The 27,141-nt window shown below is 35.7% G+C and overlaps 1 protein-coding gene across 1 annotated transcript in view; it reads left to right on the top strand.

The window, feature by feature from the left end:
• Positions 1-27,141, top strand: part of LOC106956844 (low-density lipoprotein receptor-related protein 8-like) — a 151,647-nt gene that overhangs the window by 94,291 nt on the left and 30,215 nt on the right. Inside the window, exon 4 of the mRNA XM_015047912.1 lies at positions 16,008-16,136. Coding sequence (XP_014903398.1) covers positions 16,008-16,136 — 129 coding nt within the window. The remainder of the gene's footprint in view (positions 1-16,007; positions 16,137-27,141) is intronic.

Here is a 27,141-nt window from a genome sequence, read left to right on the forward strand (position 1 = left end):
TGCTCAGCATTGGGTTATTTCTTTCCTTCAGTCCAAGACTTCAATTGTGTCCTATTCCTGGGGTAGAAAGTGTTTCCAACGAAGCAATTACTGTTTTTCTTTGTTGGGGTGTTTGGAGGCATCCGCCTTTTCTCCTTGTGTCCTTCCTCTCTACCTAAGTTTCTTGCAGAGATGATCTTTGTAGCAAAACTGCTCACAGTGTCCCTATGCTGCGTCACAGTGAGCTGTCAGATATTGAATAATTTATCTCAGAAAGCAAATGATGATAGGAAAAAGAAACATAAAGAGTGTGTTGAGCACAAACAGAAGCATTTAGGACAGGAAGCTAGCAGTGACTTTCCCAACTCGGCAAACTCCAGTAATTCAATAAAACCCTTCAGCAAAGTATCAATTGATGAACAATTTTAATTCCATTGTTCAAAGTTTCAGATTACTGGTTTTTCACTATTCTTGGTAAGTCACAGAGCATCTGTTTACTTCACAGATACAGGACTGGTGAGACACTCATCAAATACATGTCCTGGTTCAGAGCTAGAAATCTGTCTTTCCTCTTCAGTCTTGTCATTCAACTCTAACACTACAACCCACATCCTATTTGGCACTTTTTCATCAATATGGATCTCAAAGAGGTGATCAAAGGGGGCTTTGAAGATCCCCAATGATAAATCTGATTGGCAGAGGCCAAGAACGTGTGTGGGTTTGCATACGAGCACATGCCTTTTCTAAAAGCTTAGAGTGTGCGCACTGGCATAAGTATGTGGGTAAAACTGAACTCAATACTTGTATTCAGTATTCATCGCAAGGTTAAAATCCAACCCATTTCATCAGATCAGTACTAGTGGTTTAGTCTCATTATATCTAATCAAGGTCAGACACGGAGAGCTTCTCGAACTCTTTCCAGACGCATCGATCACCACAGGTCTATCATGGTATTCTACATGCATTATGAGGTAAAAATAAAACAATGTTACAACAACAGGAATTGAAACTTTGTATTTGTTCACATCTGTGCACTTTCCTCATTATTTGGCCTCATTTGGTTATTTAAAGATTGCCATTAGTCTCTGTCATAGTAGAGACTATTCTTCCTGGGTTCCACACCACAAACATTACAATAAAATCATACTTTTACAAACACTACAAAAAAAAAGGATATAATGAATCATTAGACTCAGGCGACTCAGATGGATCTAAAAGTTGCAGGACACTGAACCTTAAGACCTGGGTCCAGGTGTAAGGATGACATTAGGCACCATTAATCAGGCTGTTGCTGCAACAAACAGTTAACACTTGCATGAATTCTGCAGCAGTAGAATATATGTGCAATATTGCATCTTTAAGTTACAACGCTCACGGTAGAGACTCTTTTGACAGATATTGTTGGCAAACGGACTTAAATGATGAACAAATTACATTATTTTTTTTCATTGCCTTTGTTATGCTTCAATGCCATGGAAACACAACAATCAAAAAGAAGTGTGATGGAGTTGGTGATGGTGTAAAGCTATACAATGTGGACAGAATTCAGAAATGGCGCAAAATGCCCTTTAGTTTTAACATCTTGATATGATGAGGTAAAGGGATAAACTGTACCTGCTGTTCCTTCCAGAAGCATCTGCATTGGTTGTTTCTGTACATTTTTTAGTTTTTGCTTCTCAGCACTTTCTTTGTGTTGTTTAAGACCTTTAAATATCCTTCTGCCAGCCAACATCTGTGCGTAGCAATCTTGTTTCTGTCATTTTGCCTGCTGCTTGTCATCCACTTTCTGATCTAAGTTCAGTTTAAGTAATGCCTTGATGGAATTGATTGCCCCGGGAGAGAATCGATGGACTGATCCCTGAGACTTTTGCTCGACTGCTGATTAACTATGGACCTCCAATGATGGCTCTGAAACTCACATGTGCAGACGCACACACACCTACACACAAACCCACAGGTTGCTGTGTCGTTCTCTGTAATTACACATTGAAAAAACCTGGGCCTGAAGGGGGTTCTGGAAATAACGCTCAATAAAGCCGAGCAGTGGTTCATGCATGATCGTATGACTTTGTGGCTTATTAGTTATTGCAGTTGTTAGCATCAATTCTCAAAAATAGATTAGAAACATTATGGGGCATCTGTATTTCAGAGCCAAACATTGTGTCTGTTTACCAATCACCAGCACATTTCTCACAGCATAGTCTGTTACCAGAAAACTTTATAGTATTTAGTCATGCAGTGTTCATGGAAGTCTCATTTTTTTCCATATAATTAGTCTATGTTTTACTCGAGAGTATTGTCGCCATCAAAACGTTATTTCAAGTGCAGCGTCCATCATGCCACTGAAACTTTCTCACTACATTCAGTTAAATGTAGTGAGAAACTACACTTAAAGTCACTTAAAGTCACTTAAAGTCACTTAAAGCTCAGGCTTGAATTGACGTGGTTAGATATCAAAATACTGACATAGGTTTAGAAAAACAAGCTAATTATTTTTGTCTTAACATGCAGAATGGTCATTTGGAGGTCAGATATCAATTTAGAAATATATATCAAAAGTGTTCTATATCTGTTTTCTTACAACAGAAGCTGTCAGGAAACAGTTCATGTTCTCTAGTTTACATCTAGATTACATGTAATCATTCATATATTATTTTAACTTACATTTTTTTCTGTTTGGAAAAAAAAAGTGTCATGCTTCATTTATTGATTGATTTTATTCCTCTTATTTGATGTTTAACCATGAAAGCTTAGGAACAATAGACACTTGTCACTTTTAGTCTACCGTGTATTGGACAAAGATATAAGTACACTCGTTTTATTCTGCCTTTCTGGATGCTCGGAAACTTAAGAATGTGATACAAAACCCCCATCACAGAATGCCTAAACTTTTATGAGATGTGGAGGATATTTTATATTCATGACATAAAAGCCTTGTATCATCTCGGTGACTAATCTATTCCAGGTCTACTCAAGCATCTCACACTTGGAGGCATGCTGATAAAGGCTGTCTTGAAAAGTCTCTAAACCCATTATGAAAGAGAATGGGAGGAAAGTATACTAGCACAAATGAGAATTTTGATGAGTATTGAAGTCAAGTAATCTCAAGTCATTGTTCACGGTTGAGAAGCGTCATCAGATAAAACCGAGAGAACAACAGTGTACGCATTCCCTTCGGCTCTGCCATTACGATATCAAAGCAGCTGTGTTTTAATTGAGAAAACGGGGGATTTTAAAACATTTGGTTCTTTGATATGCTTCAAACTTGACTCTGTTGCAAGGCCTTAAAGTTAGCTCATTTGCAATGGAAATGTTTTATTTGTACACTCAGACTTGTTATTAAATAGTTTGAATACAATTTACATCTTAATGTGTCCTGATATGTTTTGCACATATTGATCATCTCTTATTTTTTGGTCTACTTTACTCAATACCTCAGGGTTTATTTCTTTCCAATCCAGCTGATGAAAGCCATTCATCTAGAGAAACAAACTGTCAAAGTGGTGCCTCTCATCACAGCAAGACTTCTCACCCACTTGTGGTAGTCATGATTTATAGAGCTCATATCCACTCATTTCCACTACCTTCATCAAGTTATTTTCCATATGGTAATCATAGCTTTGCTGGGGAAAAGATTAAAGAAAAAATTGTGTAGACTTGGACAGCAGAAGCAGATTGATTTTAAAGAATGTTTGCAGCTTGAATTCCTCTCAAGGTTTCGTTGCTGTCTTAGAACGTGTGGGATTTTTTTATTCCCATGTCTGATATAAAAAATAAAAAAAACGGAATAAAGAAAACTTGCTTACCTCTTTTTTTTTAACCTGACAATTACAGACAATTTCACATCCAAATTTACCTGGATCTCTTTTAAAGATGCTTTCTTAAAATGTCAAAGTTAAGCACTAAAGCTGATGTTTGTTTAACAAATGGGATGAAGGTATGAAAATTCACAAAACTGCTCTGATACTTCAGTCATTATTTGACAAGTCCAAGAGTTGGATCACCTCGGACACTAAATCTAGGATAGTGTAGATGCCAACAAGCTGTGAAAAGAGTTGTTACTCAATGTTCAGAATGTTTTTTAAAAAAGGGGAAAGAAATGTTTTTTTTTAGAAAAGTGTGGAACTTTGAAACAAAGATTATTAGAACCCTGTCCTCTGGAGTTCAAATGTGCATGCAGGGAGGAGGGACCCCTGAACACTTACTCAGTTATAACTGCAGAATGTTGCTGGTGTTGTACAGCAGATACCAATGATTGGATGCTGACTGTTGAACATGGTAATTGTGTTTTGCATCATAGCAATTGCTGTGAGATGTAGTTTTAATGTAAAGCTGGAATAGAGCTATTTCTTTATTTCTCCAGTTGTGTAGTTTAAGGCATGATGGTAAGATTACTGCAAAATGTATGTCTGCAGCCCCCAGCCTTCTGAACAACAAGCAGTCTCATTGTGTACATAATCGTTACAATTATGTATGAAAGATGTAGTTTTTGTGCACGTTCTAATAGAGCATTTAATGCTGGTTGGCACTCCTATTTTCTCAGGCGTCTGCAGAAATTGTAGCCCATCTCAAACACATCCGTACCTTCATGTTGATCTGACCACTCAGCTGTGCTGTGAGCATTGTGCAAGAACATTTTAACCAGCTTGCATGTTTTACACCCTTACGTGAATTTTAATTATTTGTAGTGACAGAACTTTTGTAATCTCTTTAAGGAAGTTATTAAAGCAAGTGTATGATCAAATCTATCTGCATCAGTTCTCCTGCATAGATGCTCATATCAATTTCTTTCCACTTTCGTCTTGGTGGGCTACAAACACAATTTGTAGAAGAGTTTTTGTAAGGCTCCTTTACTTTCTAACAGATGGGCCATTTATGAAATGTTGCTAAAGTGTTATCTTTAGATTTGTTTGTGCAATGAAAGTTAATTTTGATATAATTTAAAATGAACTCAAACTAAGCTTAGTAAAAAGATATGACAAGTAATTCATTAACAGTTACTATACATTTTGTGTACTGAGTTTTATGCAATTTGATAAAACCATAACTCATACCACTTATTAACGAATTACGATGTCCACCTGTTCACCACTTCTCGCCATTTGTGTACTGAATACATTTCCATGTAATGTAACACAAATGTGTGACTCATGTTGTGAAAAGAATTATGAGTCAGAGGAATATAGAGAAATTATTTTCATGTCTCCTGGTGGTCAGCAGTTCCTTTTTGTCCAAGGGTTCAGTCTGTTACTACTGCAAAGTCAGTTGTCCGGTGTTGAGACTTGAACTTGCTTCCCTCCCACTTCCTCTCCTCTACATCGGTTCCACCTGCTCCAGAGTGGAGAAGTGGCTGTGGATTTGCCCGGCCGTTCTGAGACTACAGGCAGGTCAGCCTAATGCAGCAGGGTGGCAGGAGGTTGTGCTCGTTAATTATTCTAGAATACGAGCGGAAAGGTTTCACTGAGTTGCATTGTCGGACGGCTTCAATTTCATGCTTGAGGCGGCCTCAGGCCCGGGCATAATTTCCCAGGCGACCTGTCTCTTGTTCTCCCTACCTGTATATGTCTTACTTGCACTTTCATCCCGGAAGAAAGTCGATGACCTTGGCATCAAAAGACACTAATAAATACAAATAAACTCATTTTAGAAATGGATGTAAAATTTACAAGCTCCCATGAAAGTTACAAATGTTTAATAAATCATTCTAGTTTTTCTTATACACTTTTTTCATTAGTTCCATCAGTATTTTGTGGGAGGGGCTAAAATAAGAAATTGTTTGCAAGCAAGATGGCATTTAAACCTGACTCAGCAGCGGTGCCCAGATTCTAGCCAACTATTGTGAGAAGTTTTTCAAGGGATACAAAACACATTTGACTGAAGTTGTATGGTTTAAAAGGAAAATTCTACCAAATCATGTAGATTTCTGAATCTGGAGAAAGATTCTTAAATCTTTTTAGTCTGGCATTTAGCAAAGCAAGAATAATTGTACTAAGCCCGATTGACCTAAAACAGGAACATTTAGGTCTGGTTTTGTATCGGAGTAAGATGAGAATGGAAAAATGTTTGTGTATTTTTATAAACTTAATTCTTCACATATTGGAATTGTTATTGGTAAACTAGAAACTTTAGAGAAGAATCATTTTTTTTTTTTATCTTTTTGCATTAACTTTTTTAAGTTCTTTAAGCTTAAAGTTCAAACCCAACTGTCTGTGTTCCAAAACAGAAACCTGATTCATTTTTTCCCTGCTTTTTTTCCCCCTCCAACAATCCCATCAGTTTCCATTTTATTCCAAGTATATTTGTCGGCCAATTTGTTTCCTACTACCCATTTACAGTTATATTGGGGATAAAACGTGTAATTTCCTATGGGAGCACTGGTGTCGCACTGTATTTCTTCCCCAGTGGCACTGTCAGACACAAAGTCTAGACATTGCTAATGGTCCCAAGCTTATTCTTTCTGCACATAATTTAGATTGGGGGGGCAGAGGGGAATGGTGAGAAGAGACTGAGGGAGACAACAGCATCCTATTTCAGCCACATCTACTGAAAGAGGATGATCTTGCCAAATCTTTAGATCCAGAAGCAGTTTTATTCTGTCAGTCTGTTTATTCAGAGACATGTGAATGTCGTGTAGAAATTGTGTCGTAGAGATTTTTGGGAAGCAGAATCGGAAGAAGTTTTTTTTTCCTTGTAGAGCTTGATATTTTTGGTGCCTACTTCTTTTCTGTTCTCGTACACAAAGCATGCATGTCATGCTGCCACATTGCTTCATGCCTCCACACAGAACACTCAGAAAGTAACCTCTTGAAAGAAATTGTTACCATGCTCTGCTGGTTGTATATCCCATAGCTGCTTTTCAAAACTTGACTTTGGACTTTTGACTCTTTTGTCGTCATAGATTTGCTCTTAGTATTTCTGTTGAAACAACTTTCTACGATCACTATTTTTGTTCCATTCCTTTAACATTGTGCTTCTTATTTCCAAGCTCTCCTCTTCCTTCCCTTCACCATTTTCCTGTCCACTTTAACTTGACTTTGATCTCTCTGTCTTTAACACACTTTGCGTCTGCTGCCACAGGGCTCCAATAATTGGAGATCAGAATTCTAATCAAAGCCAATAATCAAGGTTAACCTTCGTTTAAGTTGTGGTTTGATATTTGAAGGACATCACAGTGGGGTGGTGATGTGGTTGATTTCGAACAAAGACTGAGTGTGCCAGATTTTGTGTCAAATATGATGTCAATTTCATTTATTTTCAATATGCTAACAAGCTAAACCAAACTTCAGTTTAAAAAGCCAGACTACTTCCTACAACTAACTTCTGTTTCAATTAAATCTTATGCTCCAGTTGGTGTACACTATTGGGATCTGTGAACTAATGTGTTTGAACATAAACGTGCCAATTTTTTATTTATTTTTTTTTTTTACAGCTACCCAAGCACACCTTCTCATGCATATAAAATTGCATGTAACCATTGTAACACTTACAGTTCTTTGAACACATTTCAGCTCATGCATGCACTAATTAAGCAACTGGATGTGCAAATCCACACGTGCTCACAGCTATTCTGTCACCAATTTACTCAAGTGAAGAAATCATGTCAATGAAGTGTGCTTGGTAGAGCATGCTTTGTACTTTTTAGCCTGTTCTAACACAGTGAACTGATGGTGAACCTACAATAAGATGCCATTCGGATAGATGAACCTGTTTTATTTGTTTCAAGGAGCCTTGTGACAAAATAAGACATTACAGGAATGTATGTGGAAAAAACAGGCTTTACGCCAAAGTTTTTGTAACTTTTGAATATAATTTTGCCAACACAATTTTTGACTAACCAGTTATAAGATACCTTTACTTAACATTTAGGATACGATACTTTATTATTGATTAATAATTTAGTTTAAACATCTAAAGTGCATATATTTCCATTTCATAAATAGCACATCCTTATAGAATTTAGAAGCTTTTGTAATCCTATATGCTAATCAATACAATTTACATAGAATGGAAATTTGTTGGTTGCATTAGCAAGAGAGCATCACAGAAATTTGCTGTTATACAAAGCTCAAAAATAACTTAAAATAAAATACTCACTTCACTAACATACATAAGAAGTGCTCATCCTTATAGGCTTATACAACTTTATATATGAATAGATAAAATATTAAAAATATTTATACATCAAAAACCACACTTCTCCATAAGGTTTGCAAATGAAGGCATTATTTTACACTTTCCTTTTTACACAGCTGCAGCTACACAAATAAAACAAATGTGAAAGTGATTTTATATTTTTAGATTTCGACTGACTTCACCGAAGTATCGACTGAAACTTCAAGTCCTGTAGGTCAACAGGAATAACAAAGAGACAAGTTATTTATTGACCTCTGTCTTAACACTATGATGCACATTTCTGATGGTCACTCATATATTGAACACAATATATGAGAGGAAATTGCTAAGTTCAGGTAAGAAATAAAAAAAGATATTGCACTTAAAATTAGATTACATTACTATCAATGACGTGATGCACCTATAGTTATGTTTATTTATTCAATGGAAAGTATCAGAAATGTACATAATTTACTCTGCATAGTGTTATTTCTAAAACATTTGAACTGTTCACCCACAATACCTACCTGTTATCGACTGAAACTTCAAATCTGAAAAAAGCATAATCCAGATATTTGGTAAATGAAACTATAACTGACTAATCTTTTCTAACCAGATTATTGTGCATCTTGCACTTTTATGATTGGGTTGGGATATATATTTTTATTATCTATTATTTATTTAATATAAAGGATATTTATCTGAAAGTTCCCAATCTATTTTCATGCATTTGACCCTGTGGATATAAAAAGGTCTTGTTTGATCAGATTACAACCCAACATCTCCACAGTCTGGAGTATATTCATCTTGTCCTCGTTTCCCCTGTTATAGATATTCACCACTGTGTGACCACCTGATCTCATTTTTAATTCCTAAGTTACTTTCAATGGCCTTGTTTCATCGTTACTGCTGCAGATACTAGTCCTACTCTGTCACCAGTAGAGTATGTACCTCAATATGCTACGATTAATGCAACACAAGAAAGATGCACACTGACTTCACATTACTTTATCTCCGATTTATAATTCACTATCACTCAGTGTTTCGATTCAACAGTATATGTTACAAAATGATGGAGTTTGATTGAATGCAACAGTGTGCAGATAACAGGGATGAGACTATGCACTAATACTTTGCAGCAGGTTCAACATAGGTTATTGGTTTTAAAAACTTTCAGAAAAAAAATATTTATTTTGTGATTCCAGTATATTGAACAAAAATATCTGCCATGTAATGAATAGACTCATCAGCCTGTGTGTTACTCGGCAGAAAGCATAAATGTTTGTTTTTTAAATTATGAATTATAGAGTAATCCTTCCTACTATTTGAAATTGGGAAACTGTGTACTTTGGGACATTCATATGGTCAACTTGGCCTTAAAGTAACATTTTTAAATATATATGAAATTAATCCCAAAATGTGTGTAGTTCTAGTTGTAGTAGACACAGATCCATATGTAACAAAATCATCATAGAATCATAATTCTGAGTTCCATCCAAACTGAAAATGGCAGGTGAATAACACTTTACATTAGATCCTTCTCCATATTGACATTGGTAACTGACAACTAATATTAAGCTGTGAGACTGTGTCATGTTAATTTTACTAATGTTGCATAAATCTGATTGGAATAACATTTTATATCAGCCTTCCTTAGACCAGACTGAACCAATATGAATGGCAAGTACATAGCTCCTCGTAGTCAAACAAAGCCTCTGCCCTGTTTTTACTGCACAACAATAAAAGCTTATTGTTCTCAAGCAGCCACTTACCAATTTATAGAGCCACCTCTCAACTGAAAATTCAGCTTAATTATCCTATTTCACACACGATCAGCTCTTATGAATCCCCTGTAAGTCAGATTTAATTGATGATCTGTCAAACTTGTGCAAGCGATAAGGGCATTTACTCTCATTTGAAAAATTCTGGAATAAATGGTTATAACAGGCCTTTTCTTGAGTTAATATATTTTTATTTAGATATTCCCAAATGTCTTTTGTAGAAAAATGTTTGTTTTTTTTTAACACGTAGCATAATAAAAATGATGCTCTGTACCTTTTCATACCAAAGAAACTGTGGGTGTGTCCCATGTGACTCACTTTCTCCTTTAAACTGTTTTCAGGGCCAATTGATATTCACAACATTGTAGAGTATTTGGGAATTCTTAATGCTCCACCGACACAGTGAGAAAGAGCGTAGGTATTTTGCATAAAAAGACATTAAAGCGAGAAACCTCATCAATCAGTGTAGTGCTGCAAGCATTGCAGTTGGAAATTTATTGTATCTTTAAACGTAGAAGTACAAAGAGTTCTCCACATTGAAATCATAAAACTCTAATCCTCATTGCCAATCTAGTCGACACTGTCTGCAGTCCATATTCATCATGTTATACTATCACCCTCCATTGTGTGTGTTGGTTTTGACATGTTTCCTTGTGACAAAATGGGGACTTAAAGCTGACTTAGTCTCGTAAACATACCTCATAATTAATAAATTATCTTAGCAGTAGCATCCAATGCTTTGAACCCTCCTAATCAATCACATGGGAGGATAGCTAGATGGTAACCAAGCACTTTGATAGAGAAAGCAGTTGTGTGCAACAATGCTTCGATCCCTCCCTCCTTTTGAGGGAAATTTAAGAAAGTAGTTAATCAAAAGTTCATTAGCATAGAGCGCCTTGCTCAGTCCACCCCTATACCCTGCTATAATAGACACTTAGGCAGTCTGTGTGAGGTGAATAATAAGTGTGCTCTGATTTCCACTTGTGTTTGTTCAACTGAATTAAAAACCTGCATCATACACCATCTGTCTAATGAGATTTTGTTTTTCTTTTGACCCCAAGACGAACATCAGCTTAGATTGCAATTTACCATTTAGAAATGACCAAAAAACAAGAATGTGGCTTAGGGGTATTGGAAATGGGAAGGATTAATATTTATTTGTGGTATTTTCAGTATTTCATAAAGAATTTTATCCTTTCCTGCACATTATTGCAGTGGTCTATCTTTACAATTCAAAGAGCCAATTTTGCTCCAGAAACAACTACATTAAACTCATTTAGACCCACAAAAGTCTTTTTGAAATATGACAGCTTATATTTTTTATAAATATTTACTGTAGAAAATTGGTGCCATTTTTAAATAACCAAAACTGCATTTCTAAAATGGAGAAAATCACAAAACATTTGCAACATTACCGTTCCTTTTATAGGGGGTTATGATATTTGTGGAAAATACTGTAAAAAAGAAAAAGTACATGGTCTTCAACCTCACACTTAAAAAATGGTGCTGGTATTTTCTCTGATTTTTGTTATGGAAATTCATAGCAACTGTTCAAAAATGCTGGGTATTTCTAATAGCCACATTCGTATATATATATATATATATATATATATATATATATATATATATATACTGTATGCCACAGAAATGGAAGTGCAAAAAAGGTTGGAATCACCTAAATGGATTTGCTTGCTTCGTTTGCCCCGATATATCCTGTACATATTCACTGTCTGCTCGCTGTTCTGACCCTGTTTTACACTCATTTGATAACGGATACATCCACATGGGAGCTGCTGTGTTAAACAAACACATCTTACATCTCACCACCAAGCTGCTTCACTGATTCGTGGATAATATCAGTTCTACTGTCATTGGCAGTGACCAAACTGAGTGGCCTTTTAGACATCAGCATTTGTCTCTCTTTTTCTCTCAACTCTCAGTCTCTAACTTAATGCCTCTGATTGGTTAATTTTTGTATGTTTGCTCTCTACCGCCATACTTTATGTTGTGGGTGTAAACTTTGTTTTAATTTAAGGTGCTAGAGGCTAAATAATAAACCACCTTTCTGTTAAAACTTTGCACATTTTTTAGAAAATGTAATTTGTATTACTGTCCTCAGATAGTATTGGTTAGTCCATATTCTCTGATTTAACAGCAAACACCTGAACAGTCTTTCAAGTAGCTATAGATAAGAGCCTAAATGTTCAATAGTAGGGAACTTGAATTCTCCTTTTTTTTCCTGAGTATTATTGTCCTTGGGATGAAAATCGTTTAATTTATTTAGTCATAATCAATGTCAGCAGAACTCTCTGTTGTTCTCACTCATCTGTATTCCACTGTTTGACAGGCAGCTCTTCTATGACTGTCCCTTCCAGACACCCAGGGCCCAGGGCCAGTCAGACAAATTACTTCCTTTTAACTCAGCTGTCAGTCAGATATTTAGTGGATCCCCCCCAAAGGATGTTTCTTCTTTGTGAGGACTTGTAAAAGACTAATGCATTATTGCACAGAAGGCGTTAGGCTGCACTTCCATGTAATACTTGTGAACAGATTCAGAATACGGTGATAAGAGGGTCAGTCAGCCGAAAGAATACCATTACTACTAATAGAGATTAGCTTTCTATGAATAATTTGTATTATTTTATTTGGTGAAATTAATCTTTTGGTATATTAGGAAATTATATCCCATCAAAGTTTCCTCTCATCTGAATGGTGAGCAGCGCTTCGAGTCAAGTGTAAATTGCACCATTTAAGAAATAAAGAAATTGCATTATATTTTGCTACAACGTATGTTTTGAATGCTCTTGTGTGATTCATCTTCCATATTTAGTTCTCCTTGTTTCATAATCAGCTTTGTCAAGTTTGTGCGCACAAACAGGACACCTGATTCCAGTTCTGCTTTGCACTTCCTGAAGACAATGATTGATGGCACAAGGTCAATCACTTAACATTAAAAAGTAATCTGTATGTTTTATTATTATTATTATTATTATTATTATTATTATTATTATTATGCAACTTTTTTAAACAAGAACTGAATGTACAGGTTTTAACCTATTGTGGATTTCCTCCAGTCCAGACATGGTCAGGATTTTACATACAAATGCAAATGTATACATACAACCAGAATTATTTGGATAAAATTCCCTTTCAAAGTTGCAAAGTAACTGTGGTGTTTGTCATTGAAAGCAAGGTCTTATCCTATTTTGGCTTACTTTATTAGTTCAAGCACCAAATATACTTTAATATGCAGTTCCACAGTGAAAACCATCTTGGCAATACAGCAGAAGCTAGTATCTCGAGTCTTCCTTATTTTTCTTCCTAGGTAGAGTATCATTGTGCTACTTCTAAAACTTACCTAGCATTAAATATGTCTGCAAGCTCTTGGTTGGTCATAGCCTAGTTGAGAACGTATATTCTTTCTTGACTCTCCTTTAGAGTAAAATACTCTTCATGGAAACGCTCTAATAAGAACATAACCACCCCTCTGTTCATGGTGTTCTTCAGTTTCAGTCATGGCTTTTGCCCTGGATGGGGCAAAATTTAATGAACTATGTTGTTGCTTAGGTCTAGCATAGTGACACTGGTGAAGTATTCTTTATTGGAGATTACCAGATGTTTGGAATGCCTTTGGATAAATGTAATATCAAATTGTACCGGGCTTCCTCACCAAAAATATTTTTGATGTTTTGAATGTAGACCTTGCAATCTGCCATGGTTTGTAGGTTTGGGAAGGTCAGAGTGTGTTTTTCTTAATAAACAATTACTGAAAAGTTACAGACTTTGAGCAAAGAAGCAGATAGCAACATGGCAGTATGACACTTGAACTGCAGGTGAGGCAGATCAGGTGATTGAAAACAGCAGGGAACGAGAACAGACCTATCTCCAGCGGCCAGTGGGTGACAGACGAGACGTACCAAGACAATTAATCACACACTCACACTTGAGGGCAATTTAGAGAAACTCCATGAAGAAAGACCCCTCACTGGGATTCTAACCCAAGACCTTCTTGCTACAAGGCAACAGTTACCAACATCCATCCCACTGAGACACAATTATTTAGCATATTTACAATTTCCCTTAAAATTGTGCAGTTGTTTCTTGAGTTATATAAATGTGGTATTATTTTTAAGTGGATGGCCTGAAGACGGATATTTTTTCTGAATTTAAAGTATCTCCATCGCGATCACCTTGCCAAAACAATAGTGGCTAAATGCCAGAGTGGATTCAAAACAGCAGTAACCAATTAGTAATGTTTTTATGGCTCAAAGCACTTCTTTTATACAGTTTCTGGCTTTCATGTACATCATTATTTTTATACAAGTACCTTCACATTAGGTAGTGGAGCTGATTTGAGCTGGTAAGTATATAAATGCACATTCAAATTCTCATCGTCACTGCAGGAATTACCAGACATGATCTGGCACTTATGCTTATATATTTTAGGCAATGGTTTTCAGAATGATTTTACATTTTAATGGCCAAATCAAATTTATTTTAAGGGAAAAATGCATAGAGGAGTTTCTTATTCATTATAAGTAAGAAAGAAAGAGGGAAGGTGGAACCCAAAACTAATATAGACTAAGTAGGAAAAGTAGATGAATAGGGTCTTCAGACTCATTCAATAAATTAGAAGATTATTGAAAAATCCACTTATTTCAGGAATTTTATCACAAATGAAACACATTATGTAGCCTAATTACACAGAGATGGATGTCTGAAAGCCTTTTCTGCAAATTATGATAATTTTACACTTGCAGATAATGGAAATGTTTTTTTTTATTATTATTATTTAAATATTACATTAGACCAATAACACATTTTTAACACAGATATGTTGACTTGTTGAAAAGTATGTTGAATACATGCTTAAAGGTTGTCAATTTTCAAAAGGCACAATTGAGCCCCATCAGGATGCGTACTCTATTTACTGAAGATTAGTCTAATTTCTGGACCCCAAAACCAGAAAAGCTGAAAACTAAATTGCATTCAGTTGTAGAGGTAGAACCTGTCAGCCAGTGCTGCAGAAAACGCAGCAATGCTCAAACCTTCTTTTACGACAAACAACATTTGAACGGTATGAGATGAAAAAACGCTGGTGAAAATCAAAATGAGAAAGAAGAAATATGAGATGAATAAAAAAGGAATGAGTCTGGAATGGGCAAATCCCAGAGGTGCTATTGATCTGTGGCTGCAACACACACAAACACAACCGTGCTGCCAGGAAGCACGCCGGTGGTCAAATATGTATAATTGATGGAGTTGGGTTTGACACAGCCGTGTAATGTGATCTGGGGCTGGAGTCTCTTTGGTGTTATACAAAGTGTGTGTGTGTGTGCACGATTGTGTGTGTGTGTGTGTGTGTGTGTGTGCCTGTTTGAAAGGAGAAAGGACAGGGATTTGTTGTGGGGACTCGTTGAAAATTTGATGTGTAAAAATACTGTATTTTTCATTTTTACCAGCCCCCATGGAGGAACAATGGCTTGTACAGTAATGGGCTTTTACCGTTGGGCCTTTGTTCTTACTCACATGCACAGAGTTTTTCGAGAGACTTGTTGACAAGCTGTGAGATACTTTAATTTAATTTTACACATTTTCATTAGAAAAACAGAAAAAATAAATGCAGACAATACAGTAGTTTATGCCACAACTGCATTTTGTTATTCTTTTAGTCACCATTTTTATTTTTAACTATTTTTTGCTTGGATTTCAGCTGTGTGTATACAAGGAATTTATTAGGTTGTTGATGGTGAAGAAATCTTTACCATTTTATTCCCAGCTACATTTACACACAGTAGTGCTTGTTTTTCTTCAGCATTTCTTTTTTATCTTTGTGTATTTGTGTATTTCACAGCTTTGTGCCTGCCCCGACAGTGTTCTTCTTTGTTCCACTGTCGCTGTGTGTCTAGTTAAATTGCAGGCCTTTGAGAAGAAATCGATTTGAGCAACAAGATAACCAAGTTATCAAACTGTTTCATTGACTGGCTGTCCCTTTTCTCTCCATTTCTCGTCCCATTTTTGCCTTCCCTGTCTTTTTTCTCTATTCCCATTTTCCCCTCCTTTTTGCCATGTTTCCCTTCTCTGTCATTCCTTCTGTCTTCATTCTTTTGCTTTCCCGCCCCTCTCTCACAACAGGCCGACAGACTTGTCCTCCAGAGAAGTTTGATTGTGGAGGGGTAGCCAGCAAATGTGTTTCGCTATCGTGGCGATGTGACGGAGAGAGGGACTGTGAAAACGGAGCAGATGAGGAGGAGTGTCCGGCAGGTAAGTCTGTGATGAGTATTTTGAATGTAGCGAACACGACAAAAGGCCTGAAGTGTTCGTAGCTCCAAAGTGAATTTCACTTTTACACTCTTCAGTTGCTTCATGTACATTTTGAATTTAGGGAAAGTAGCTGCATTTATTACATTGCTAACGATCAATGGTTCCACAGGACAGACATAACCTGCATTATTAAATCACTTTGGACATTTAAATCTGCTGTCTGTCATAAAGCAGGACCATTATGGGCTCATATAAGATTTCTAAAAACACCAAAATATCAAAAATATTTTAATCTTTTAAGAACAGGATCCCGACACTGAGTTTATTCACCCATATTACTTTGAAATAAGGAGGAACTTTTGTCAGAGATGCTTATGAACAGTGCTGACTTCAATACTGCATGACATCTCCTGTCGTTCTGCATTGCTCATCTGAACTTTGAAAACTCAGCTGTGCAGGATGACGCCACCTGCACATTGATTTATGAATGGCCAGAGGCAGCTCAGATGGGGATTGTGCTTATGGGTTTATGTTTTGTGAAAGAGGATATATTGGTTGCACTAGTAAGCATGCAGAAAGCAGTACTTGGGTCTAAACAAGTTTCACCACAAATGTTCTGTGTTTGTAAGCTGTGAGGAAAGTTACAGTGCAACATGTTTTATTTTCATTAGTCTTTTCACATGGCCAGGCTTCCATCCTTACAGCAAACATCAAAGATGTAAATGAGACATGGATTTCTGTTTATGTGAATATCTGACATGGAGCTTTATTGATTTTCAAGCCTGAAACAAAGAGAAACATGCAAGTATAGCATTTTTTCCCAACAAATTAGGTTGGATTCAAGATAATCCAATATGTAGAAAATGTTTGTGTCCTTAAGGATATTAACATCGGTGCGAATTGCTTTTTTATTCCTTTTTCAATGTTATACTATTTGTAAAGAACAAGTATTTTTTTATTGTACACATATCTATTGTGTACACACACTCATCCAACAAAATAAAATAAACTTACATTTTATAGAATTTTAAGAGCTAATAACTAATCAGTGTAAAAAAAAATAGTGCTTGAGCAAACCTACCAGCTTTAGTAATTATAGCAAAAAACAAAAAAGTTATTTTAAAAAAATGTATTAAAATATATCTAATAATAACAACCAGCAGATAAGAAAAATATGTAACCTTTCTTTAAATATTTGCAGCTATATCTGCTTTTTATCCCATTTTGTGTTCTTAAAATAAAAGAAGCGCAAAGATTTTGGGCTCGTTCTCCAGCTATAAATAATTTAGATCCCCCCTGGCAGGTATCATAGCAGCTAAATGTGCTGTTTCTTTCATCTCCTGCCTCTCAAAGCACTTGATTGTTGAATTTATGTGCTTCCAGGAATATAAAGCTGTTCATACTGCAACTTGCAGGAGATTATATGTGTGAAGCAATGAAAAATCAGTTTAGATTACTTTATCTGTTAAATTTGTTGACATTAGCTGATGTATGCTAGCTGACATTAGCATACATCAAACCTTGTACATGATATATCACCAGTCCATCCATGTCTGTTCATGATCATTTCACATTTGACAGTTTTTTCCATCATTCTAATTCAGTTTATTTATTTAGATACTTGCAGTGGTTGCCAGTCCTGCAAACTTTCTGCTTTCAAATATGATAACATTATTAGCTGGACTGAAGTTAGACCCAAACTTCTGACTTATTCCAATTTAACACTTTGTTTCTGCTTCTCAAATTCTTAGTATGAGTCCTAGATTGTTGCTACAAACGTTGCTCACATTAGCCAGTAATAGACGTTCATTCATTTTAATGGATTTAATTATGGACAATTACAAGTGCAGTAAAATATTAGATTAATTGTTTTTCTTAGTATTAAAGCAGCTTTGCTCATTTTCAACTCCAGCCCATACGAGGCTTTTGAAGGATAAAAAAGTGAGAAAAAGAGGATGAAAATAAGAGAAGTAAAAACTGCAAAGAAGAAAGTAACTCAATCTTATCCTGCTCTTTTCCCCATGTCATCTTTGTTTCTCTCTTTTCCAATTTATTAAAAAAGTTTATCTCTTTACTTTCTTTGGACTACCACTTGTTTTTCCCGTTCCATCTGATATGGAGATCAAACATAGACTTCATGTTCTTTCTGATGCCTTTCATCTCTGACCTATGTTGGCTTCTGTCCATTATAGGCTGGTTAATAAAGCAGTTGAAAATTTCATAGAATTCTCAATGATAATTGATTTTGTGCTTCATGTGGTTTGACTGTATATGAAGTGTTATGGCACTCGTGCTGGTATAATAACCTGCCAACATCATCTTTTGATCTATCATTTAGAGATGTAGGAATGAGTATTAATATTAATATTAATGTGCGTAGAAGGCTTAACTGAAGGTTGACTGCAGAGGCCACACAGAGCTAAATTGGACTGTGAAGTGGTGGTTCTTGAGCGGAAATGTTCAGGGTTTAAGTCCCCATCCTTACCTGTACTAAAGTCCTGAGGCCACATATTAAATCAGACAATGCCCTGGATAGGATTATCCAGATTTGCATTTGGTTTTGTTAAATAGAAAGTAAATCCTCTTTAATCCTTCTGGGAATATATGACTAGGGTTAGGCAGATTTATTGTTATCGATATGCACCAAGCAAAGAGTAACAAATGTTAGATTTTAGCGTAAGGTTCTCTGTTCCAGAAACTTGAAATTTGTTCACATTTGATGGTTAATGCAATATCAAAATATTTTAGGAGGCATAGAGGTAGGAAGGTGGCAAAATCATAAAAAATGTATAACTCTTATGACGGCAAAAAGAAACTTGCGAAAAACCTTGAGATAAATAATCCTAAATAGATAGGTAGACTGCTCTTTATCTGGGTTCTGTGTTTGGTATGAACCAAAATGTAAAGAAAGAAAAGAACAACATTGTTTGTTCTTTTCTTTATTGTAGCTAACATAGTTTCATTATCTCTTGTTTTCTTAAAAACAAGTGGTAATTATTTTAGAGTGTGCTCTAAAATATTTTGTACACAAACGTTTGAGATTAGATTTAAATAGTTATAATTTTATATACATTTCATAATTCACCTACATGATCTTGGTGAGTTATAATCAGATGCATTTGTGCAACATATATTTATTTGGTTGTATAGTATAACTACATAGCTAATAACACCAGCATATGTTCGGAAAGCATCACATGTTGCTACAAAAAGTATTGTGCCACTTCCTGTTGATTAAGTACCTGGCGGACTACCAAAAGGAATCCCATCATGTGCTTTATCAACAAGGAGTGTCACAATAGTTTCTTAATAATTCTGTTTCAAACACCAGTTGTACTCTCATTCTGTGAATCAGAAGTTAAGTCAAACCTTTTGAACCTCCAATCTTTTCTGTTACTTTCTTATGTACTTACTCAGGCACACATTATGCATATCAGAACATGTTTTCACTGGGTTGCATACATACATATATATTTTTTAAGAATTCAAGTTGAATATTCTACCCTGTGGAAGCCCATTTCCGCCACTCTGTTAAAAAAAATAAAAAATAATTATCTCATAATAATGAGATACTATCTCATTATAATGAGATAGTATAATGAGATAGTAATAATGAGATAGTATCTCATTATTACGAGATAGTATCTCATTATTATGAGATAATTATTTTTTTTATTTTTTTAACAGAGTGGCAGAAATGGGCTTCCATATCTACCAATGATATCTGTGGATTTTAAACCACCCAAGTTTTCTTTCTCTCAAAATGAAAAGAAAAATCAAAGACACTGAAATATTGAAAACAAAACCATGTGACTTCGAACAATTTTTACATGAACAACAGCGCATCCACTTATTGTTCTACAGATTATACAACAAGGTTACGCAGGGTATTGTTCTCCATTAGCTATAAAATTGTAGCAGCTGTTTTGTTCTTATCTCATACGATGGAATTGTGACAGCCTAAAATACAAAATATAATTAGTTTACAGACATTTATTAACCTGAGCTACAAATACAGTAAAATCCAGCTGTAACTATCTATTTATCTATTTGAATGTTTTAGCAGGTAGAAAAGCGGTAATACTTAATGAATCCATATCTTATTTTTTGCATGCTAATTAATGCAGATAACTTAATATTTCAAAAGAGCAATGTCTTGTTTAGTTGTGTAAACCAGTTATGTTCAAAAATGTCATGTTTTTTAAGATTAAAAGTTCAGCGCTCACTGTTCATAAAGTTCTGAATGAGCCACGAACATGAATTCATTCATTCGATGTTGATGTAAATTTGTTATTATGAAAACAGATTTCCAAAATTTTCATTCAACCACTAATCCTTACAACCACCCTCCTCCTCCTCCAATTCCCTCTCCTTTGCTCCTTCCTTCAGTAGCTATAGTTGGAGGACAGCTAATGTTAATTAGGGGCTCCTAATTGAGCATATCCAAATGTTGAATAAAACATGAATCCAGGAGGAGAGGTTCTTTATTACATTTAGTTAGAAGAAGCCTCTAAAGAAAGTTTATGTGCCTTTAATTTATGTTAATGTGAAATTGCATTCGTTTAGGGACACAGTAGAGATCTGCGTTTATCTGCTTTGGGCTGTGTGTGTGTGTGTGTGTGTGGTTGAGGGGGAGGGAGGGTGATTAATTTATATTTGGGGAGAGAGTCTATTTTAAAGAAATATGGTTTCCTATTCTATGGATAATGTTTGCTTTTGCTTTTTATTATTAGCAGACAACAAGAAGAAGTGTTATTTATATTGCATTTTTTCAGCAACAAGGCAGTGCAAGGAGCTAACTAAACATGGTTTTGGGGAATGTTACACACTTTAACAATAATATTAATTCAGGTATTTTTTTTTCCATATGCACTTTAGTTTTACATTGCTAAAAGTTTTAATGAACTTTAAATTGGTAAGGAATCTCCTGTAAAGTAAAACTGCAACATGATATAAGCAGTTTTCTCTTACAATTCTTTAAAATGGGAAAGGCAAGAGAACCAACCAGTTGGAGCTAAAGACATTAATGTCAACAGAACAATAATTGAAATATTTCAAACAACTAGAGCTCGGTCAAATATGGCTGGATGAGAATCCAACATTATCTTTATTCTCTACAGTGAGCAGATAGAGGGTAATAAAAAATACATGGTAAAAATAGGGGAGAAATACTCAGAGACTTTCATTGGAAGGATAGATTTTTGTATTTTTCTGCTTTTTCTTAATCTTACCAGTGGTGCCAAGAAACCCGCAGGGTTGTGTAACAAATGTCATATAGTTATAAAGGACAGAATCGATGCATATAATTTACAAACTGCTTGAATTTTATTTTCATTTTTTATTTTTTATTTTGTATTTGACATCTTATTGCATATTTATATATACTATATATGCATTATGGAAACAAAGGAGGGTTATGATAGGCCACCTCCTGTAAAAAAGATCGATTTAACATTGCAATATTTACTCTGAAGTCTGTTTTTTTTTCATATATTTTATAAATACATAATTCACATTTTCTCTCCCTCTTTAGACTGTCAAAATCTTAAACCACAGCAAATGTATTATTGTATATATACATGTAACTGTTTTTCTTACTTCAATGAGTAATTATTTGTTTTTTAATTTCCTGTAAATCTTCTTAGGGTAATTCCCATTCTTCTTTTTCATTGCTAGATTGGATTAAGCAATGCAGCATGTACATTTTTTGGAGTACCCATCTAAGTATAGACTTCTCAGGAAACCTGAATATGCCGTACATTTCTTAAAGATGCATAAAAGATTCTTGAAATGATTTGTGTTTTAATTCTAGCAGGATTCTTTTATAATTCATTGATTTAACAAGTTCTGTCACTGTTTGGTTTTGACCTTTTTGACCTTTCTCACCGTCCTCCTTTCTCTGCACGGTGACTAGATAAACTTGGCTCTTCATTTGGTCTCAGTTCCAGTTAAATATTTTGTCTCCATATTTCAGACAACTAGCTTTTTTGTCTTTAGCATACTCTAACTTGAGCTCAACAAACATCTCACTGACCTTATTGGCATGGCTTTCCCATTCTGAAGAGAAATGAGACTCAGATGAACCTAACTTGCGTATCCTCTGTCTACACATGTAACTGTTTGCTTCATATTTGATGCACTCTGTTGATGGGGAGTAAAAGGGTCAACACAAACAGAGAATGCTCAGAGGAACTTCATCCAGGCCCCAGGAGACCTTTTGATCTTTTCACATCACCCTGTGCTGCTGACTTACATTAGGGCAAGTCGTTGCTGAATCGATGCCCGCCAGGGATGCGTTAGCTGGTGTTTTATCACAGGATATTGAAGGGTAGAATAAAGGGATTACATTATGTGTGTGTGTGTGTGTGTGTGTTGCTCTGGTGGAAAATGAGGAAATCTGAACACAAAGTGACGCAAACTCTATGCGTAAACTGTCAATCTGTCCGTAACTCATAAGCAGTGAAGTGTATCTGATGACTTCGTCCTGATTAAACGTTGATTCTATTTTCTGATATCAAATCAAAGAACAAAGAAAAAAGTGATAAAGAGAAGATTTCTGGTTCTTTACTACTGCTTCACCCACATGTCTATTAGAAGATGTTACTACAAAGAAGTGTTTTCTTCCCACCACTCCCTCTTTCATTTATAATCCTGTGACTGCTCTCACTGTGTGTGTAGGTGTACTGTAATGGAGCGCCAGCACACAAACAGGCTCACTGGGAACCCAGAGGCAGTTGCACTTCAGACCCAAACAGGCTGGTTTCTAAAAAAATGGCTTTAATAGCATTACCCTTATCCCTTTCAGGTGCATTTCCATCCTCTTCCATGCGCACGGAAATACTGCACACACTCTCAAAGTATAACAACAGATCACAGTAAATACTTGTGCTAAACAAATGACCCAGGTGAAATAACAGAATAATTGTCATAATAGATTAAACACTTTCATCTTATTTTTCCCTTTTTTATATAATTTATGGTTAATTCATATCACAAAGTTCTTAAACTGAATATTATAGAAGGGAATGCCACATGCAAACAGGTTGTTCAGCTGCTTGTGTTTATCATGGGGTGTAAATACTGATAATAATCCAAGACATCAAAACAAACGAGTGACTAAATCTTTAGAACTCATTTTTTTTTTAAATGGTGCCCACAAACACTCATTATGTTGCACCTACTTCTTTACAAGGACATTCATCACAATCCATCTGCACACACAATCACTTACTAGCTGGAACAGCTAGTAAAACATTTCATATTCAAGCCTAAACTGCTGTCACATGGTATTGTGATTGAGCTGTCGAAACATGCATGTGCACAAATCCCACAGTGGCCTCTTGTCATGGATGTGGTTAAAAAGTGACATTCCCTCAGGTTCACCAGTCAGGTAGCATAAAGAGTTTCAGCCTCTTGGTGAATTCGGTTCTGTTTTTCTCTTCATAAGCTGCCGTTTCTCTTGGATTCTCCTGGCTCCGCTGCCACACTAAATCAAGGCATTTTCTTTTGTGGCTTTTTACTCTAAATTTGACATACACATAGCAAAGTCAGGTGAGCAAAGGATCTCCATTTAAAATTTTGTTGTGGAATTGATGGTAGAAGAAATATTTTTGTGAGATAGTGTCATTTATTGCTGTGCAAAGTTCCTGTGACCTTAAATCAGCCATAAACAAGTTAGATATGCTTTGTGTATTTCAAAAATTAGCTGTACTTACAGTAATGTACGTACAGTATGTATGTAAATCTGTGCATCATGGGCATGAATTTTCTATTGTTTTGCGCTTTTTTAACTCGGTGATACTGTAGCAACAATCAACTAAACTGGATTTAATAACGAGAGTTAGGGATAGAAGGATAAAAATTATTGTGGATTTTCTCTGACTCGCACTTAATCAAAATTTAACATGCAGACTTGAATATTTTCACAGACTACCAAAGAGATTTGGAAAAATGCCTTCAAGCTTACGGCGTAATCCTGGCTGGGTATTTGATCAGTCTTATTCAGTAATTTGGTTGTTTGGGAAAACCATGGCTTCTAAGATTAATATCTTTAGAAAGACAATTACAAAAGCTTAATACTTTCCTGCTTTATTAAATCCAAAACTCATTTTGATGTGCATTTGAACTCTTCTTTCTGGTTGCAGCTCCCAGTTGTTTCCATTCTTGTATGAAAATACACTGAATAAAATATTCAGGAGCCTGCCATGAACTGGAAACTGGTTGAACACCAGTGTCATTGTCCTCAGAGAAGTGGGTTTTACAGTGGTATGTCCACATGCTCAGCACATGAACATGGATTTATTTATTTATTTATGTATTTATTTTATGACTAGATGTGATAAAAGACAGCATTGATGAGCAATTTTGAGGAATCCAGATGAACTTTTGATTTCTACAAAAATAACTGCAGCAGCGTTCAGTCTGGGAGGTGACGGCATCATGCCCTGGGTCTGTTTTTCTAACAGTGTAGGTGAGGCGTTACACAAGTCTGATGGGGGATAACGGATATATGATTATCAACAACATAGGAGTTTAGTGTGCCAGCATAGGAATGAACCTAAAACAATCAAATCTGGCTTTAGAATGGGAAAAGCAGACTGAAATCAGGGTTCTAAAAAGTCCCAAATTGTATCGTGAAAAATGAAGGGCTGTGTTTGAAAACCAGGCCTGTGCCAGTAAACCAGTCAATTAAGTTGTGGCCTGGTAATTTTGCCAAGTAGTGGTGATATAACACATCCAATCAGAAGTATGCCAGAAGCCTGCCAATTGCTGCAACGACATCACGCTCAAGATGAACTTTTATCCAGATGTATGTCTTCTGTAGAGAAAATCCATAATTAAGTTTAAACTTTTGTATCCAGTTCATGGACTTACAATTTGTAGAAGTTGTTTCATGTTAATAATGATTTCATGTAAATGCCTCAACTAAACAAAATCTTTCAAATTTTCTGTAAAAAACAAATTGAAGAATTAGTTGGATTTTCATCAAAATTACTTCTGGGATTACCAGTAATTAAATCGGCATTGAGGGTACTATAATCTTTGATTTGAAAAATATGAGCAAAAATTTATTTTTGCTGTGCAACTTCAACATGATGGCACCGTTCTCCTGTCTCTTCTTTTATTTCCTTTCTTTTGTTTCATCTTCAAACCAAAGCATGCGCTTCCCAACATGTGTCAGCATTGTTCTTTTTTAAATCCCATCTGCCCATGCAGCTGGAAAGTGAATTTTTTTATCATCTTTCTTTCTAGTTGTCAGTAAGTAGGTGTATTTGAAATGCCATCTTGTCTAAATATATATATATATATATATATATATATATATATATATATATATATATATATATATTTTTTTTTTTTTTTTTTTTTTTCCATTTGGGATACAGGAACACTTTTATGTTACGCTACGTTGAAGATCTGCAGAACGGAAGCCCCCCTGTCTGGTGGTTTACGTGTGTTTGTTTGTTTCTGCCTCCCTTCTGCGCTGATGCCTCCAATATCTAATGCTGCTAAAACACAGATAAACACATGGTGAGAGCTCTGGAGAGTGGTTGCGTGTCAGGTTGACTAAATACACATAAACCCAGGCATAAAGAAGCGTAAACTATGTTGCATCGGCATTATAATCAATTTCTGTCTCTTCTCTCCTAACATCCGCTTTCTTTTTCACCCCAACTCCTCAGAGTTTTGACCTGAGGTAATTGGCTGGTTAACATTTCTAAGCTTGGCCAACACACAGCCATCTTTCTCCTGATGATTCAGGAAAGCAAACGCCTCTGGCGCTCTTGATCCTCCAGCTATTTTAATGATTTCATAGACACTGAGTAATGGTGACTGATATTTTTAAAATGCTACAGTTCATTAATGTGCAGGTTTTACATCTCTTGGGGGCATTTTCACAATTGTTTTTACACATCATCAAAAAATACTGAACAAAAATGATCATGTTTTGATTTTATTGTCTTTAATCAACACAATAAATAGCAATATCCCCATGTAACTACACCGAAACATAATAGAAGAAGTTGTACAACTTTGTCAGAGACCTTTTGATTTTAATAACTGGTTTTCCTTGGGTAAATAATGCTGCAACATACATGAGCAGTACCCTTCTGGATCGATGTTTGGCCTCAGGGGTTCAGCTTAAAATCAGGTCTTAAATAACCTGATTTTCACTTGCATGTGTTTATTATTCAGTGAACTCAGACTGTAGAAACAGATCTGGACATGGAGAAAGAAAACATGCAGAGTTGAAGCTAGATTGTTGTTGGTCTAATCTTCTCTCCTTTATCGTGTTGCTGATATCAGTGCAAATCAATTGTAAAGAAAAATAAATAAATAAACATCTTAAATTATCCCATAAAACATAATTAAAGGACATTGAACATTAAATTGAAAGTTTGTCACAAAAAGCAGCTTTTTACCTCTTCTTGTTTCTTCTATCTGCCTTTCATTGCCCCCATTTTTCCGACCTTGGTTGAAGGTAAATACAGGATGTGTGTGAGATCATTCAGAAAAGTGGTTTGGTGGTTGGACAACGATTTGTGCACCTTAACAAAAAAGCATGGGAGTATTGCTTTGTATGGAGTGATGCAAAGCAAGGTTTGAATTCCCAACTAGAGATCTTTGATGGATTTCCTTTCCCTGCTCTTTCTGCCTGTTTCCTGTCTGATTACTGTCAATTAAATCCACTGGTGCCACAAAATCACCTTATAGTTTGAAATAGACTGCAGTTAGAGCTGCTCATTGGCATTAAACACTGGATTTTATACACTTCTATTTCTGGCAGGACACCTGGAGAACTTTGGTTTATAGATGTGTGTGTGCGTGCGTGGATGCGCGTGTGTGTGTGCCATTAAGCCCATGCATGCTCACATGTACATGACGTGACGTGCTAGAACACAGTCTGATTGGATTCTTCGCTGCAGAAACATTAAAACCACATAGTTGTAGTCAAGAATATATTTGTGAAGTTGCTTCACATTAGCTTAGTAGAGCCCATATT

This window comes from Poecilia latipinna, unplaced genomic scaffold (genome assembly GCF_001443285.1).
Source record: "Poecilia latipinna isolate Pla-1442-1.1 unplaced genomic scaffold, P_latipinna-1.0 Scaffold848, whole genome shotgun sequence".
Taxonomy (NCBI): Eukaryota; Metazoa; Chordata; class Actinopteri; order Cyprinodontiformes; family Poeciliidae; genus Poecilia; species Poecilia latipinna.